General features: G+C 42.1%; 1 protein-coding gene across 3 annotated transcripts in view; it reads right to left on the reverse strand.

Annotated features, from left to right (window-relative positions):
• The window catches only part of plekhg5b (pleckstrin homology domain containing, family G (with RhoGef domain) member 5b), a 56,328-nt gene that overhangs the window by 24,943 nt on the left and 15,366 nt on the right, over positions 1-16,019 (reverse strand). For all 3 annotated transcript variants that reach the window (XM_063207865.1, XM_063207866.1, XM_063207867.1), the window contains exons 6-8: positions 12,466-12,557; positions 12,147-12,283; positions 10,741-10,922 (exon numbers count right to left, since the gene is read on the reverse strand). In XM_063207865.1, coding sequence (XP_063063935.1) covers positions 10,741-10,922; positions 12,147-12,283; positions 12,466-12,557 — 411 coding nt within the window. The remainder of the gene's footprint in view (positions 1-10,740; positions 10,923-12,146; positions 12,284-12,465; positions 12,558-16,019) is intronic.

Consider the following 16,019-nt stretch of genomic DNA (forward strand, 5'->3'; position numbering starts at 1 on the left):
GAGAGAGAGAGAAGGGTAGGTGGGCTGTGTGTACATGTGTGCGAGAGAGAGAGAGAGAGAAGAGAAGAGAGAGATAGATAGATAGAAAGAGAGAGAGAGAGAGAGGGAGAGAGAAAGAAAGAGAGAGGGAGAGATAGATAGAGATGGAGAGAGAGAGAGATATATAGATAGAAATAGAGAGGAGAGAGAGAGAGAGAGAGGGAGAGAGAAAGAAAGAGAGAGAGAGAGAGAGAGAGAGAGAGAGAGAGAGAGAGAGAGAGAGAGAGAGAGAGAGAGAGAGAGAGAGAGAGAAAGAGAGAGGGAGAGAGAGAGGATTTGTATCGCTTTTCGAAAGTGTTTGTGTTCCCTGCAGCACAGAGCCGGATACAGGCATTAATTAAAGATCTCTTCCATATGGTGAAATAAAAACACACACTTAATATCACAGCTCAGTTTGCATGGGGGCACATCTCTGGAACTCTGCTTGCTATTAGCAGGTTATATAATATATGAAGATGACAGAGATATCAGATCGACAAGTCTTCACACACACATTGAGGTTTTCACCAGAATGTCAACCACTAGTTCAGGCATGTTAGCAGAGTTACACTTACACAATTTACCAACAAGCATCCTAAAGTTTCAAAAAAAGATAAATGATGAATAAACGCAAATGATTACAAATACTGTGTGTTAGAGAGTCTATGTTTACGTCCCTTATCAGTTTACCTCACCTGTCTCCTTTTATGTTACCATTTTTCTATGGACAAAAAAAGGAAAGAAAATGACTGCAAGATGGAAAGAAGAGGAAAACTACGCTTTTGAGCACAAACTTGCAATAAAGTATTTAACCTTTAAGAGTGTGGAATTTTGAACATTCTAAAAAAATGAATGCATTCTATAACAATGCAAGATTCTAAAATTCCAAATTGTATTGAATGGCGACCAGAATTCTATAGAACTTTCACTGCCCGAACATTCCTCTTAAAGTTAAAAAGAGAGAGAGTGTGTTGCTCACCGTGCCCATAAGAGGCATGTCCAGCCCAGGAGACACCATGATGGCAGAGCTGGACTGGAGGCAGATGATCTGATCTGTCAGGCATACCACACATTCATGATCCTGTCAAGGCAGCGAGCGGCACCATCCTCACCGCTGGCAGAAACTCCCAAACAGCCAATTACTGAACTTCCAATCCGATTCGAAAGGAAAATACTTCCTTTATGAGTTTTGGTCAAACTTAAACTTCAGTGGTTCTGGTTGCTGTGGTGTAGGTCTTCCAGCCAGAGATTCCCAAAGGGAATAAACATTCAACTATCTAATGAATTCCAATCAAATAAAACTGCCGCCGAAGAATAAACAAAACTTGATAACTTCTTACTATTCTTCCCGAAAGCAATAATCTTCCCTTTTTCCTTCTTTCCTTCCTGAAGAAACTTTCTCTTTTCACTGTCTCCCCTCTGTTCCTCACTCACAGCATTCCCCCTGGGGCTGAGACCTAAGCTCATTCCTCATCTGTGGTGCATAGCTCGCGCTTGAAGTCTGATTGCTACAGCAACTACTAGGATCTCACCCCACTGAGCGCAGAGCAGAGCTAGAAAGGAGAGGAGGAGGAGGTCTGAACACAGCCGGGGGAGGAGAGCAAACAGACTGCGCCAGAAGACCGCCCCTTCAACAGGCACCCATCACTTGACCACAGACGGTCTACAAACACCCGCCCCACTCTCTGTTCGACCCATGCCTGCAGTTCACCTAGGGGGCGCTGTCGAGCCAGCACAGCCCTTACATTCTGAATGGAGTCTGCGCTCCTCCGTTGGCGCCCCCTAGGGTGCAGTACCACCCGGAAAAGTTGAGAGTGAACTCTCTGATCATATCTATGGAATCTCTCTGACTTAACTTTCTGCAAAAACAAGACCATTTCCTTTTCAGCACTGTCTGTCTGTTTTCCCAAATGGTAACTCTCCACCTCTCCCACTTCCTGTAGTGTCTCCCATGTGTTTTTAAGTGTGGCGCTGGCACGTGTGGATACTGGGAAACTACAGCTCCCATAATTCAAAGAGTGAATGGAAGGAAAATAATATCATTCATTCTTGAAAGTTTGGCAAAAACATGTCCCAGGAAGAAGTGCTAATTCTGTTGAAGATCAACTACATTTTCATGAACAAAATAAGTCCAGGTAATGATCAAGCGGTCTGTTACACAAATGTACAGTTGTTTGAAAGATTTAAGTGCACTTTTATTATTTTTCATTGCTATAAAACTGCCCTCACCCTGTAAAACCTGCTGTCCTAAGGACAAAAATCATCATTTCAATTGACTAAAAAATAAAAAATAAACTCCCTGATGGAATTGAATAATATCACCATTAGAAACAAGAACATGTTAGAAGAACATACTAAAGCAGTTCTACAGAACTGCAAATAGTGAGTTTAAAACAATATTTACTGTTATTTTCGAATGGCTCAAAATGTGTCCCACATGTTCGTCACCCCGTCAGATATTTTTTAAAAGACAATAAATTCAGGCCTATACATGGTCATTGCCATTACTGAGGACCCCTTTTCAAACCTTTAGCTCTACTAAAGCATACTTCACCATCACTGAAGCCCCTGTAAGTGTACGTTTTTGTCTCAAATTTCTTAATTGATTTGGACATACGTAGGTAGGCCTACTGTCCCACCTGTCAACACAGTCAGTGATGTATAATATTAGATAGCTTTTGAAAGTACATTAGCACAGGTTAAAGTAGAGTACACACACACACACACACACACACACACACACACACACACACACACACACACACACACACACACACACACACACACACACACACACACACACACACACACACACACACACACACACACACACACACACATCATGCCAGTGTAGCCCGCAACTGGGGCAGCTCAAGCACTAGTGCAGTAGATGGATAGTCACGAAAAGAGAAGAGTCTTTACTTGCTTCTTGAAGGTTGAGAGAGTCTTAGTGCTTAGTCTTGCTGCATCTGAGAGATAGTCCCACCACTGGGGAACAATGACAGAGAACAGTCTTGACTGGGAATGCTTAAAGCAAGCAGGCCAGGGTTGCCAGATGTGACTGATGATTTCCAGCCAAAAAAATACTCAAGACCCGCCTGGAAGCACTAAATCCCACCCAATTTGAACTAAATCCTATTGATTTATATAGGCATACATCTGCAGGAAAAACCTGCCCCAAATGCCTTTTTTACCCTTTTTTTTTTAAAACCTCCAGACGGTCATCCCACGCAGCCCAATCGGGTGGGAAACCACCCTTTCTGGCAACACTGACGGCAGGGCCAGACGGTTTGTGTTGGAGGAGCTGGTAACTGATAACTCCCCACCTACCACCTCCCATTTCCTGTAGTATCTCCCATGTGTTTATAAGTGTGGCACTGGCGTGTGTGGATACTGGGAAACTCCAGCTCCCACAATTCAAAGGGAAAATGGAGGGGAAAGTATATAAGAGGAGAGAGGCCTATTTTTGGCACTCCCTTCTCAGAGGCCCATATCTGAACAAGGCTGAAGTCAAACTCTGATATATTGGTGTGTATCGGGAAGTTCAGTGTTACTCATACATACCCCCCCCCCTCCCCCTTTGAAGAGGTTTCTTTTGTAATATGGCCAAGTTGTACAAAACTAGGCCTATTTATATATGGAATTGAGTAACACTTTATTTGATGGTATTGGTGTTATATATACGTATCCATCAAAGTAACAACATTTAATATCGTAATACGCGTGTTACAAATTAAAGTTAAACTAAACTAAATTGATGTGATTTATGTTATTAATATGATGTTAAATACAGGTTATAGACATGATTGACACATTTTACATTTAGTCAAATAAGATCCATAGAATTTTATAAGTATGACTCTTATTAGCCGTCGCTGGTGATACAATATTCAAAAATGCTTTGTTTTGAAAAACTTTTGGATAGTCTTCAGTGAGGCGATAATTCTCATTGAATAGGAGTTTGATCCCTTTGGCCTGTTGCAGCCTTCTCCATGACAGGGACTGCTTTTCTCAATATTAGTTTACATATTAATATTACACTTAAAGGGACACTGTGCAGGAAATGGTCAAAAAGGGTACTGCAACTATGCTGCTCATTGAAACTGGGCTGCCTATTGCCAAATTTGATCTTTACATGAACGTTTACTAAGTAATAAACACGTATTTTCTAGTATGGTCCAAGTAGAGTCATTTTTGCAGCTAAAAATGGCTATTTCTGGAAATTCAAAATGGCGGACCATGGAGAAGATCTCCCTTTTCATGTATGAAAAGTACATTTTTTCCAGTCATAATGAATACTTAAAATGTGATGCTGAAAAAGGTAACATTAGTGAATGGGCAGCATGAATTCTGGAAATAAACAACTAAAAATCTCACACAGTGTCCCTTTAATGTTCTGTTAAAACATCCAGAGCAATGTGGACACTGTGGCTTCTTTTGTGCCTCTATCAGACGCACATGTTGGTGGGGATGTTGAGATGAACACATTTCTACACAACCATTAGGCTATGGCCTGCAGGGGGCACTGTGGAACTCAAAATAGGCTCTCGCAATCTGTTGCTTTTTCAATGCATTTGGTCAGAGTATGTCAAAGGTGACTGTTGGTTGACGTAGACCCGTGTTAAATTTTACAAAGTGCAATATGCTGAAAAAAATCCCATTTTTGTAGCCTTGGTGAACTGAAACAAAGCTGTAGAATAATTAGATTTTATGACATTGATCAATCACTGCCTTTTCTTTAGAGACCGGCTTAGAGGTGTGCCAAAACACATGTGTGATTTGGGGCACACAGAGAGAAGCATTGAGGTTGTGTCATGTCGTGTCGTGACACTCCTGAGAATTGCACAATACATGAGGCGTAGAAGTCAGCTGTGCTGCTGCTGTGGCCTCCGACAGTGAGATGAATCACCAACAGCTGAGCAATCTCACACAGAGACAGACAGACACCGCTAGGCTAATCCCCTGATCCATAATGAACTGGCACTGTTAGCTAGTCTGGTGAAATGGCCGGGGGGGCTGGGGGGTGGTGGTGTGGTTAGATTAGGAGATCAGATTATGCAGAAGTAGTCTCACCTTTAATGGGAAAGAGCTATGTTGCAGCACCTTCAGTCTAAATGATAACAGTTACTCACACAGAAACCTGTATGACACAGGATTAGCCATTTCTCCCCCGGAACAGTCAATTCAAGTGCTCTCAATGACAATCCAATGCAATCAAGGCAGCACAGGGCAATGAGTGTATGGTCAATAGCAGAGTGTCTTTGATCAAATGCTTAAATCAGTGTTTTTCAACACCGGGGTCGGGACCCCCTTTTGGGGTCGCCTGGAATTCAAATGGGGTCGCCTGAAATGTCTGCAAGAGTGTGAAAAAAGAATTCTTATAAGCAGGGCCCTACATTAACTTTTTCCACCACCAGCCTAAACGGCTAGCAGATGTAAATCTTACTACACAAACACACACTCACCAAACTGGCTAGTAAGTTGGTCTTTTCTACCTGCCAAACTGGGATTTCACCAGCATTTGGTCAGTTGGCTGGTGTTAATTTAGAGCCCTGCGTATAAATATTACCAATTTATACAACATACAACTATTCAATATTCTCTTTGAAACACCATTTACAATCTAAGACCGTCATAAATATCTGTAGGTTTAATACCCTACAATTTATGTAGCTCAGACATGTTTTAGTTTTTCCTGAAAAATGTGTATGGGCTCCCCAGAAATGTGGAATGTCAAAATGGTTGGGAACCACTGGCTTAAATGCTGTCACATTATTACAAAGTGACTTACAATCGAACACAACCAATGAATTCCATTCAATGTCTGGTATTCTATACCCAAAATAAACCTGGACATTTTATCAATTAGGTAGCCTATAGGCAACCTATTGCAGTTCAAAACTGAGCCAGTCACTGCTGTGATCACACCCCATCTGATCTCAATGCCATTGTATTCCGCCCTCCGTAGTCGAAAGTGCCCGCCTTCCAGACAGCAGAAAGGGTGAGATCTTTACATATAAGGACATAAGCTAATAGACTGTCATTAAGTTCAAGTAGCAGCACACGCCGTCTCCTCAGCAAAAAAAAAAAAACACTGTGTGTGTGTTCATCTGGTGCACTGCAAGCATGCAGCACCACTCGCTCTACAACAACAAGCTCACTTCATGATGAGGGTTGCCAGATGGGACTGATGACTTCCAGACCAATTTTTTTTTTCAAAACCTGCCTAGAAGAAATTAATTCTATTCATTTCTATGGCCATAAAGCAGCAGGAAAAAACCCATCCAAATGCCCTTTTTACCTGCAGACGGTAAACCTAAGCAGCCCAGTTGAGAGGGAAACTGCCCAATCTGGCAGCACTGCTCTTGTCTGTATCCCAGGAGCACGTAGTTGCATGCCCAGATGCGTGCATGCACATCCCACCTTACTGAGCTCTGATTACTTTTTTCAATCACCTACTATTTTACCAGGAAAATGAACCCAATGTGTTTAAAAATCTCTTTTACAAGGGCGTCCTGGCCAAGTGGCCGCATGCTTCAAAATAAAAATTTCAAAAATGGTAGAAAACATAGACGTCCGCAGACTGAAACTCCAACTGACAGGATTTATTAGAACAAGCAACGTCTAATTCATCCCGGGAGCACTAATACCTCAAATTCCTCCCTATAACACACAGGCTCCATTTCTTTTAGCACGTGACCGACAACAGCTCCTAGTGGTGTCAACAATGATCGATCCGGCGATGCAATCCAATGCGGGGCATGGACGATGCAATCCAATGCGGGGCATGGACGATCCAATTCAATGCGGCAAGTTCCAGAATCGATGCTGCAATTTTTTTTAAGTTTCAATTACTTCCATGGATGTTTCGGGAGCAAATGAATGTTAAATTAAATAAAAGCACTTCAAAGCATTGCAAGACAGATACAGACTGACACAGACTGATCAAGACTGATACAGAAAACAGCCAATAAATTGTTGCTCAGTATCTGACTACTTGTATTGCCTCATAATGACTGATGAAACATTTGCTTTGCTTTCAGAAGAAATGTAATGCATTGCAATGCATTATAGAATTGAATCGGTTCGGATCGGATCGCATAGATTCGAATCGAATCGAAACCTCCCAAATCGTGATCGAATTGGATCGTGAGGGCAGTGCCAATCCACACCACTAACAGCTCCTATGGCTCATCTATAAACACATCAACAGGAGAGAGCCATAGAGCTTTATCAGGACCAACAGGAGAGAGGAGAGCCATAGAGCTTTATCAGGACCAACAGGACCACCACCATCAAATTCTGAGTATTCATTATGACTGGAAAAATTGCACTGTTCATACATGAAAAGGGGGATCTTCTCCATGGTCCGCCATTTTGAATTTCCAAAAATAGCCATTTTAGCTGCAAAAATGACTCTACTTGGACCATACTAGAAAATATTTGTTTATTACTTAGTAAACTTTCATGTAAATATCAAATTTGGTGATAGCCAACCCAGTTTCAATGAGCAGCATAGTTGCAGTACCTTTTTTGACCATTTCCTGCACAGTGTCCCTTTAAGAGCAGTCCACTTAACACATTGAATACCGGCGGTGCTCACGGAATTATGTCGTAGAATACCAGCGTTCTAAGCCCTTTTTTACGTTTTTTTGTAGACTCACAGCTTATTATGTGATAGGGCCACTGAAATATGTTATGACTCGTTTGAAAGTGGAGACGCTGCCCTCTTAGTAGGTGAAAACTGTGTGTCTCTACGAGCTTTTATTGCCGAGTAAACCCACGCTAAACCGAAGTGGGTATCCATGGAATTCAGCTACAATCGGAGATATTGAGGTTTTTGAGAAGGGTGCGCTTCTTCAGAATGTGACGAGTTTGAAAGGGGATGAGTTGGTTTTAATCACAATTTGGTGCAAGGTTAGCTCTGACACACATCTTCCTGCACGTCAAGACACGCCTCCTGCTCTAAACCACTACGACACCGGCAATCAATGCCCTTCGAAATCCACGTTTTTCACACAGACTGAACACAAGCTCTTTGCACACATGCAGAAGGTCGGACATTTGCTAAAATAGTTCCCGATGACTCCCGAAATAATAGCCCAACATTGACAACAAATCCCAATGATATGATGCTTAGATGTAGCCCATCCGATCCATATGTAGCCATCTATGCTAGCTTCTGGCTTTTCACATACAGGAAGACAGTTCAACATAGGGGTGAATAATCAAATAAACTTATCTGGTTGGCGATCAAACTTCTAAATCGGAGCGCATTACTCCAATTACAATTCGGGTGCCATTTTGATCCAAGGAGCTGGTAAAGGTCTAGGTAGCAAGCCCAGAAAGTTCAAGATACTCCTGGCACGATATACAATGGTCTCTGTGTTTACCTATTGCGTGAAGTCAGACACAATACACGCTACCGATCGTGGGCTACTAGGGAAACAACAACATAGCACGATTCACGAATACGGCAGCACACCTCCTGCTCTGTCACACTACGACACCAGCAATCAATGCCCTTTGAAATCCCCGTTTTTCACGTGGACTGAACACAAACTCTTTGCACACATGCAGAGGGTGAGACATTTGCTAAAATAGCTCCCGATGACTCCCGAAATAATAGCCCAACATTGACAACAAATCCAAATGATATGATGCTTAGATGTAGCCTAGCCCATCCGATCCGAATCACATGCGGTGGCAGATGGACACTCCCAACTGAGATCGCTCCCGGACGTGTAGTCCCAGGTGTTTCTATCACTCTCGGACGTGTAGTCCCACCCTGATCGATAGTCTGGCTAGTGGGAGCGAGCCGACAGGGGAGCGTCCTGCGTTGGGAGCGACAATCAGGGAATCATGAAGCCATGCTAGCTTCTGGCTTCTCACATACAGGAAGACACAGAAACTTATCTTTTTGGCGATCAAACGTCCAAATCGGAGCGCATTACTGCAATCACATATCGGGTGCCATTTGGATCCAAGGATCTGGTAAAGGTCTAGCAAGTCCAGAAAGTTCAAGATACTCCAGGCACTATACAATGGTGTTTACCTATTGCGTGAAGTCAGAGACAACACATGCTACAGTGACCGTACTAGGGAAATCAATGCAGGCAGCGCGATAGGCGACATGGGTTGGCATCCAGACATCTTGGTAAGTTAAGTTAAATTATCCAAATCATAACACTCAAACATCATAACAATCAAACAACTTTGGACTGCAAATGTTGTCATTTATGTCCATCACAGAGCTACCAAAATCACATATATTGTCCATTGAAGGGTGTAGATTCAAAATATGATATTTAAATGCAAAAACGCATTTTTGCGTTTTGGTATACAACGCATGGGCGTGAAAAACGCATTATTGCGTCGTCGGTACTCAATGTGTTAATAGGAGACAGTTTGACCTGGACCAGGTCTGTGTGTCTCCTTTAAGAGCAGTCTACTTAATAGGAGACAGTTTCCACCTAATTCCCAGCTGGAGGAGCAAGGATTAGGCCCAGGCTTGCAAATCGAGCATGTGTGTGCCTGTATGTGTGTGTGCCTGTATGTGTGTGTGTGTGTGTGTATGCGCTTGTGTGTGTGTGTGCCATGCGTGTGTATGTGCATGTACGTGTGCTGTGTGTGTGTGTTGTATGCGTGTGTGTGTGTGCGTGCGTGCGAGCATGTGTGTATGTATGCGTGTATGCATGTGTGTGTGTGTGTATGTGTGCGTGTGTAAGTATATGACTTAGTCTGGATTGACCTCATGCCTTAAGGACAAGACTAGCCCACACACGCATAAAGTCTGTTCCAGTGAAAATAAGCACACCGTGTACTGCACAAAATCTTCCACAAACCTCAGAATGCATAGAATAGAATAGTACCTCACATATTCTAGAACTGTAGAATAGAACCTCACAGATTCTAGAATAAATCAATTAAACCAAGGTAACTGTCATTTCCACTTCCAATGGGTTAAGATCAGTAATTTACACGGCGCATAATGCTTTTGATAATGACTACAAGAAAACAAGCGTTTCTAGACATGTCTTGGTAACAAAAAATAACCTACATTCTGCACGTCAAAGTGCATGAATTCTGACACAAACGCGACGGGAGAAAAAAAGGTGCATGGACAATAATGAATTGCATCAGCAATTTATGGATAAATACTAACCAACAGTTAGTCGTTGACAGCTTCTTTATCGAAGGTGGATAATGCTAAAACACGTACCATACAGTATATCCCATATGTATACGGAGTGCCAATAACACTAGCAAAACTCCTGTAGACTACCGTAGCAGTAGATTAGGGTCACTTTTTTGATCCAGGGGGAAACTAAGGTGTCCAGCAGCATCCACAAAAAAATACAATATAAATTGAACTACAGATTAAACATATAGCAGTTTCCCATAAGCCTGTATTGTCTCTTCAAGATATAAACATTTTGTGGACACGAGAGTGTAATGTAACACTAAAAAACCAGCACAGCAGACAGACAAATGACACTCATGTATACTAAACAAGGACACATGTAACATGTAAACAGACAGCTATAGTATAGTATAGTATAGTATAGTATAGTATAGTATAGTACAGTACAGTACAGTATAGTACAGTATAGTATAGTATAGTACAGTACAGTACAGTATAGTACAGTACAGTACAGTATAGTATAGTATAGTACAGTACAGTGTAGTATAGTATAGTATATCTGAGGAGATGGGACCTACCAAGAGGTCCAGGCCGCTGTCCCTGCGCCCCAGGGATCCATGCTGTGGTGGTCCGTGGGGGTCCGTCAGGGGGGGCATGATGCAGGCGCCCGGGGCCCCCCCACACTGCTTCATGTTGGGCAGGCTGAGGGAGCGAGGGTCCTTCACATACTGCTCCAGCTTACGCTCATCTCCGGGACGGGCTGCCAGAAACATAAACATATTTCATGCTGCTCGCTCATGGACATGCAGGAGGAGGAGGAGGATATGTACTGTATGTGGCTCCTACTGAGTGTGTGTGTGTTTGGATTCATATGGAGGGTGTATGGAGGGAGGGTTTGAAGTGGGCGTGTGTGTTTGGTTTGGATGGGAGGGTGAGTATGATATGCGCATGCTTCTTGACTTGTTTTCAGCTTGTGAATAACATATTGGGTCTTTCTCAAAACCTAGGACAGTGTCCATCCAAGTGTATCAGCCTAATTAGTCACGCCCAGTGATTGGATACTCTTTGGTGAACTCTACATAATACTAATATCCAATGACTGGGTGTGACTAATAAAGAGTATTCAGTCACTGGGTGTGACTTATTAGGCTGATACACTTGGAAGGACACTGTCCTAGGTTTTGAGAAAGGCCCACAGCCTGACTATAGCACCACCCCTCTAGTCTCACCTGCCCACCTCCTAAGGCTTCGGATTCCTCAACTGTTTAGCAACCAATCAGCCATGGCTCAGTGGTTAGAGCAGAGGTTTGCAGGTTCAATTCGAATTTAATCAAAAAAACAACTCAAATTTAATCAAAACGTTCATAACTTTTTGAGTTATCCTGCTGACAGACAAACAAGCCAACACGATCGAAAGCTTAACCTTGGTGGAGGTAATCAAGTGAACTTAAAGAATGCACTTGCCTTCAAGGAAGTATCTACACCTACTACATCTACTGAAACTGAGGAAAAGTCACCAAGTCTACACCACTTAAAGGGATACAAAGGCCAAAACGGAAAGAGGACAAATGCAATACACCAGAAGACAGAGGGTAAAATCCCCTGGCTACATACTTTTTTTAAATAAAGGTAAGCATGTGAGAGGCAAAAGTAGCTTTTGTCCTCTCAGGACACAACAAAAAGTTCAACATCTTTTTTAGTATCCAGCTAACTGCATTAGTCCAGACGCTAGCCACAAGCGTTACAATGAAATTAAACTAAATGGAGCATCCAAGCTTTATTTGAGCACCGTGTTGTGATGTGACTCAACTCCCTGCAAGTCTCAAGCCGGCGATGCAAGAAATGCAAGACATTCACAACACAAATACCATTTAAGAGCCCTGTTGATTTCGATTCATGGACCAAGCTGAAATAAGAGTTGCTCTGAGCTGGTGCTGCAGAGGAGGTGTGTATCATGACCAGACAGGTCACCATGGCTACTGACCTTTGACCTTGAGGTAGTGGCCTCCAATGTGATAGGCCTCCGAATGCAGAGGAAGGGGAGTGTTGGACTGGTCCAGGAATATATCCACAGAAGAGAAGTCAATTCCTCTTCTATCAAACACCGGCGCGAGGACCTCTCTGTAGCATGCAAACAAAGAAAAAAAAGAAAGAAAGAGAAGGACAGACAGACAGACGGAGAGAGCCAGACATTAAAAAGAGGGCAAATGATCAAGTGGAAAGAGAAGGAAATGTAAGGGGAAGGAAAGGGCACCAGACGTGTTTCTTTTTTCAACCCCATCTGACCTCCATCCTTTATTTACCTCAACGTCTTCTTCTTCAGTGCTGGCACGATCTCAGTGTCGTAGTCCACACTCAGGTCAAACTTCAGGCTGAAGACTTCTTTACTGGTGTCCTGAGGGGGAAAGAACAGAAATATGAGCACCTGTGTGAAGCTGCCCCCCCCTCCGACCCAAAGTGCTGAAATAACGCTGCAGATTGTTTATGCTTCTAATAAATGAAATAAAACAGCTGTAACTTTACAAAACAAGTGATTGAAGCGTTAATTTTCACAGCACAAATGACCACAAACAAATCCCCTTCGATTGAGACTACTTTGGAAAAATTTGGACGTGGAGGGGGGGCTGCCCATTGAAAATGCATTAGTATTATTAGTATTTTCATATTTAAATTACTCAAAATCCTTAATAGCACAAACGAAAAATTTTACAGCACAATCCGGTACAAACGAAGCACAAACAATCTGCAGTGTTATTTCAGCACTTTGGGTTGTAGGGGGGGAGCAGCTTCACACAGGTGCTATGAGCTGCAGGCCACGGGAAAATAAAGGTCCCTAAAGGTACTTTACCGGACTTTTCACCATACTACAACATCCAAAGATATGTGCGGAAATCAACACCCAGAGATGGGTGATGAACTGTACGCTTGAAGAAGGTAGGTCTGCAGCACGCTGCCAATAAGCTCCGAAAAAATAAACTCTATTATTTAAAAACAAACGGCATGCCTGATGAAGATTCAGGGTGATCGAAACGTTGCTTTTTAAATACTGAAGTGTATTTTTTCGGGGGGGAGTTTATTGGCAGTGTGCAGACCTACCTCATTCTTCAACTGTCTGGCACCTGCAAAAAGTGTTTTTGGATGTGCACACCCTACCCAAAACTGCTGAACTGGACACACCAAAAGGCAATAAGGACATAGGGCAGCCATCAAGCAATTCTTAAGCAGTCAGGAGCAAGGAAAACAAATAGGCAGTAGCCACTTAGTATATGTGCCATTATTTGTAGTATGTCTGATGCAGTTTAAATGTTTAAACTGGTTAAGAAAGGAACTGGGTGCAGAATGACCACTCCTTATGCCAATCACATTAACAAAAAAAGCATTCATTTACAAAATGCCCAGTAATTCAATAGACAAACAGTGGATTTACAATGGTCAATTGAGTGGCCAATAAAAGACAAGGCAACAGGACTTGTGCAGGTCCGCTTAATTCAGCCATTTCGAATTTGCGTCACAAGAAAGAGAGAATAGACATGCAATGTGCATGTGATTTCCTTTGCACTACTTTGCACTTCTCGTCTTCAGCCAGTGGCATCCGCCACAAGAAAGGTCACAGACAGTGGCAACCATAACCTTATTTGTGTCACTGATAACCCCACTGAAGGCCCATTGCGTAACATTTCCCTGATAACATACAGTGAGTCCAATATGTATTTGATCCCTTTCTGATCTTGCTGGTTTGCCCACTAATAAAGACATGATCAGTCTATAAATTTATGATAATATGTATTCAAACATGGAGAGACAGAACATCAAAAAGAAATTTCAGAAAATAACTTTAAATAATATATTTTAATTTATTTGTATTTAATTTAGGCAAATAAGTATTTGACCCCTCTAGCTAAAGAAGATAAAGTGATTTGTGGCAAAGCCCTAGTTGTCTAGCACTGAGGCCAAATGCTTCTTTTAGTTGATGACCATGTTTGTGCATATAGTAGAAAAGATTTTCGGCCATTTTTCTTTGCAGATTATATCTAAAACATTAATAGTTTGTGGCTGTAGCTTGGCAAATGGGAGGTTCAGTTCTCTCCATAGAATTACTGTAGGGTTAATATTTTGAGACTGTCTAGGCCACTTCACGACTTTAATATGCTTCTTATTGAGCCACTCCTCCGTTGCTTTGACTGTATGTTGTGTATTATTGTCATGTTGGGAGATCCAAAAATGGCCCACCTTCAGTGTAGTGGTGGAGGGAAGGACGTTTGCACTCAGGATTGCACATTGCATGTCTCCCTCCATCCATTCGTTGACGATGTGAAGTTGTCCTGTGCCTTGGCCAGACAAACACCCTCAAACCATAATGATACCACTTTCATGCATGATGGTGAGGAGGGTGTTCTTTGGATCATAGACAGCAGTTCTCAAAACACATTGAATTGTGTTGATGCCAAACCGCTTGATTTTCGTTTCATCTGACTACAGCACCTCCTTATCATATCCTAAACCAGTCTGATGTCCGTTGGCAAACCTCAGGTGGGACTGCACAGGTTCCTTCTGAAGTAGAGGTACCATGTGTGCACTACAGGATTTTAAACCTCTGTGGCATTAAGTGCTACCAGTAGTTTTCTCAGTGAGTTTGGTCCCAGTAGCTTTGATATCATTGCCTAGTTCATCCCGTACAGGTCTAGGGTGCTCCCTTTCTGTTCTCATGATTATCAAATCCATACAAAAGGTCAAATCTTGTATAGAACCCCAGGCAGGCTGATGGATAGTCATTTTGTATTCCTCACATTTTGGAAGAAATGCATCAACTGTTGGGTCATTAATACCCAGTCTCTTTCTTGTGGCTTTGCAGCCCATGTAATCTTTGTTAAGGTCTAAAATCGTGTCCCTGATATCATTTGACCACTCTTTGGTCTTTCCCATGCTGGTGAGGTTGGAGTGTGACTGATTCACTCATACTATGGACTGATTCTGCTGATTCAATGTGTCTTTTATGCATGTTAGTATGTGCAGGTATCTTTAATTCAGATTACAAGTTGATCGGAAGTGCCCATCTGGTCTGTGGGCCCGGAATTGTTATCAGTTGGCAGGGGATCAAATACTTATTTTGCTCGATGAAATGGAAATAAATTAATATATATTCTCTTAAGTTACTTTCTGGATTTTCTTATTGATATTCTGTCTCTCCATATTAGAATACATATTATCATAACATTTATTGACTGATCATGTCTTTGTTAGTAGGCAAACCAAAAAAATCAGCAAGGGATCAAATAGTTATTGGACTCACTGTACATATAACTGAGAAGCAGCAAACCATTTTTTTCAGCAGACACAAGTGACACTGCATTGACCCATCAACGTTCATTTTGTGACCAAATATACAAAAACATTTGTGCACTCACTGTAGCCTACTCACCATTAAACAAAAGAATGGAGAAGTTCAATGTTACATTCTATTTAGGGCAACATGAACTCATAGAAGTCTATGAAATAAACACGCCCCCTTGCAGCACAAAATCTATGACAATTTCAGGGATTTGGCCTTAAGTCCGTGATGGGCTCATGGTGGTACTTTCTATAATCTGCCCTCTATGTTCCCACCACAATATGTTTCCAATCTTGAAAGATCACATCTTTAATGGCAGGTTATGGGTATTGATTGGTTTGTTCTGGGCACTGCTCATATATTGCTATAACGATCTTTTGTTTAGCAACAGAATCCAGTATCGACAGATTGGTATTTTGCTAGTGAGCGGTTTGCCACTTTTCCAATGATAGATTTAATATGGTGCTGTGGGAACATTATGGACAAGACTTTGGTGACCCCCAAACATGGAATTTACGCAAAATCTGT

Source organism: Engraulis encrasicolus, chromosome 10 (assembly GCF_034702125.1).
Source record: "Engraulis encrasicolus isolate BLACKSEA-1 chromosome 10, IST_EnEncr_1.0, whole genome shotgun sequence".
Classification (NCBI taxonomy): Eukaryota; Metazoa; Chordata; class Actinopteri; order Clupeiformes; family Engraulidae; genus Engraulis; species Engraulis encrasicolus.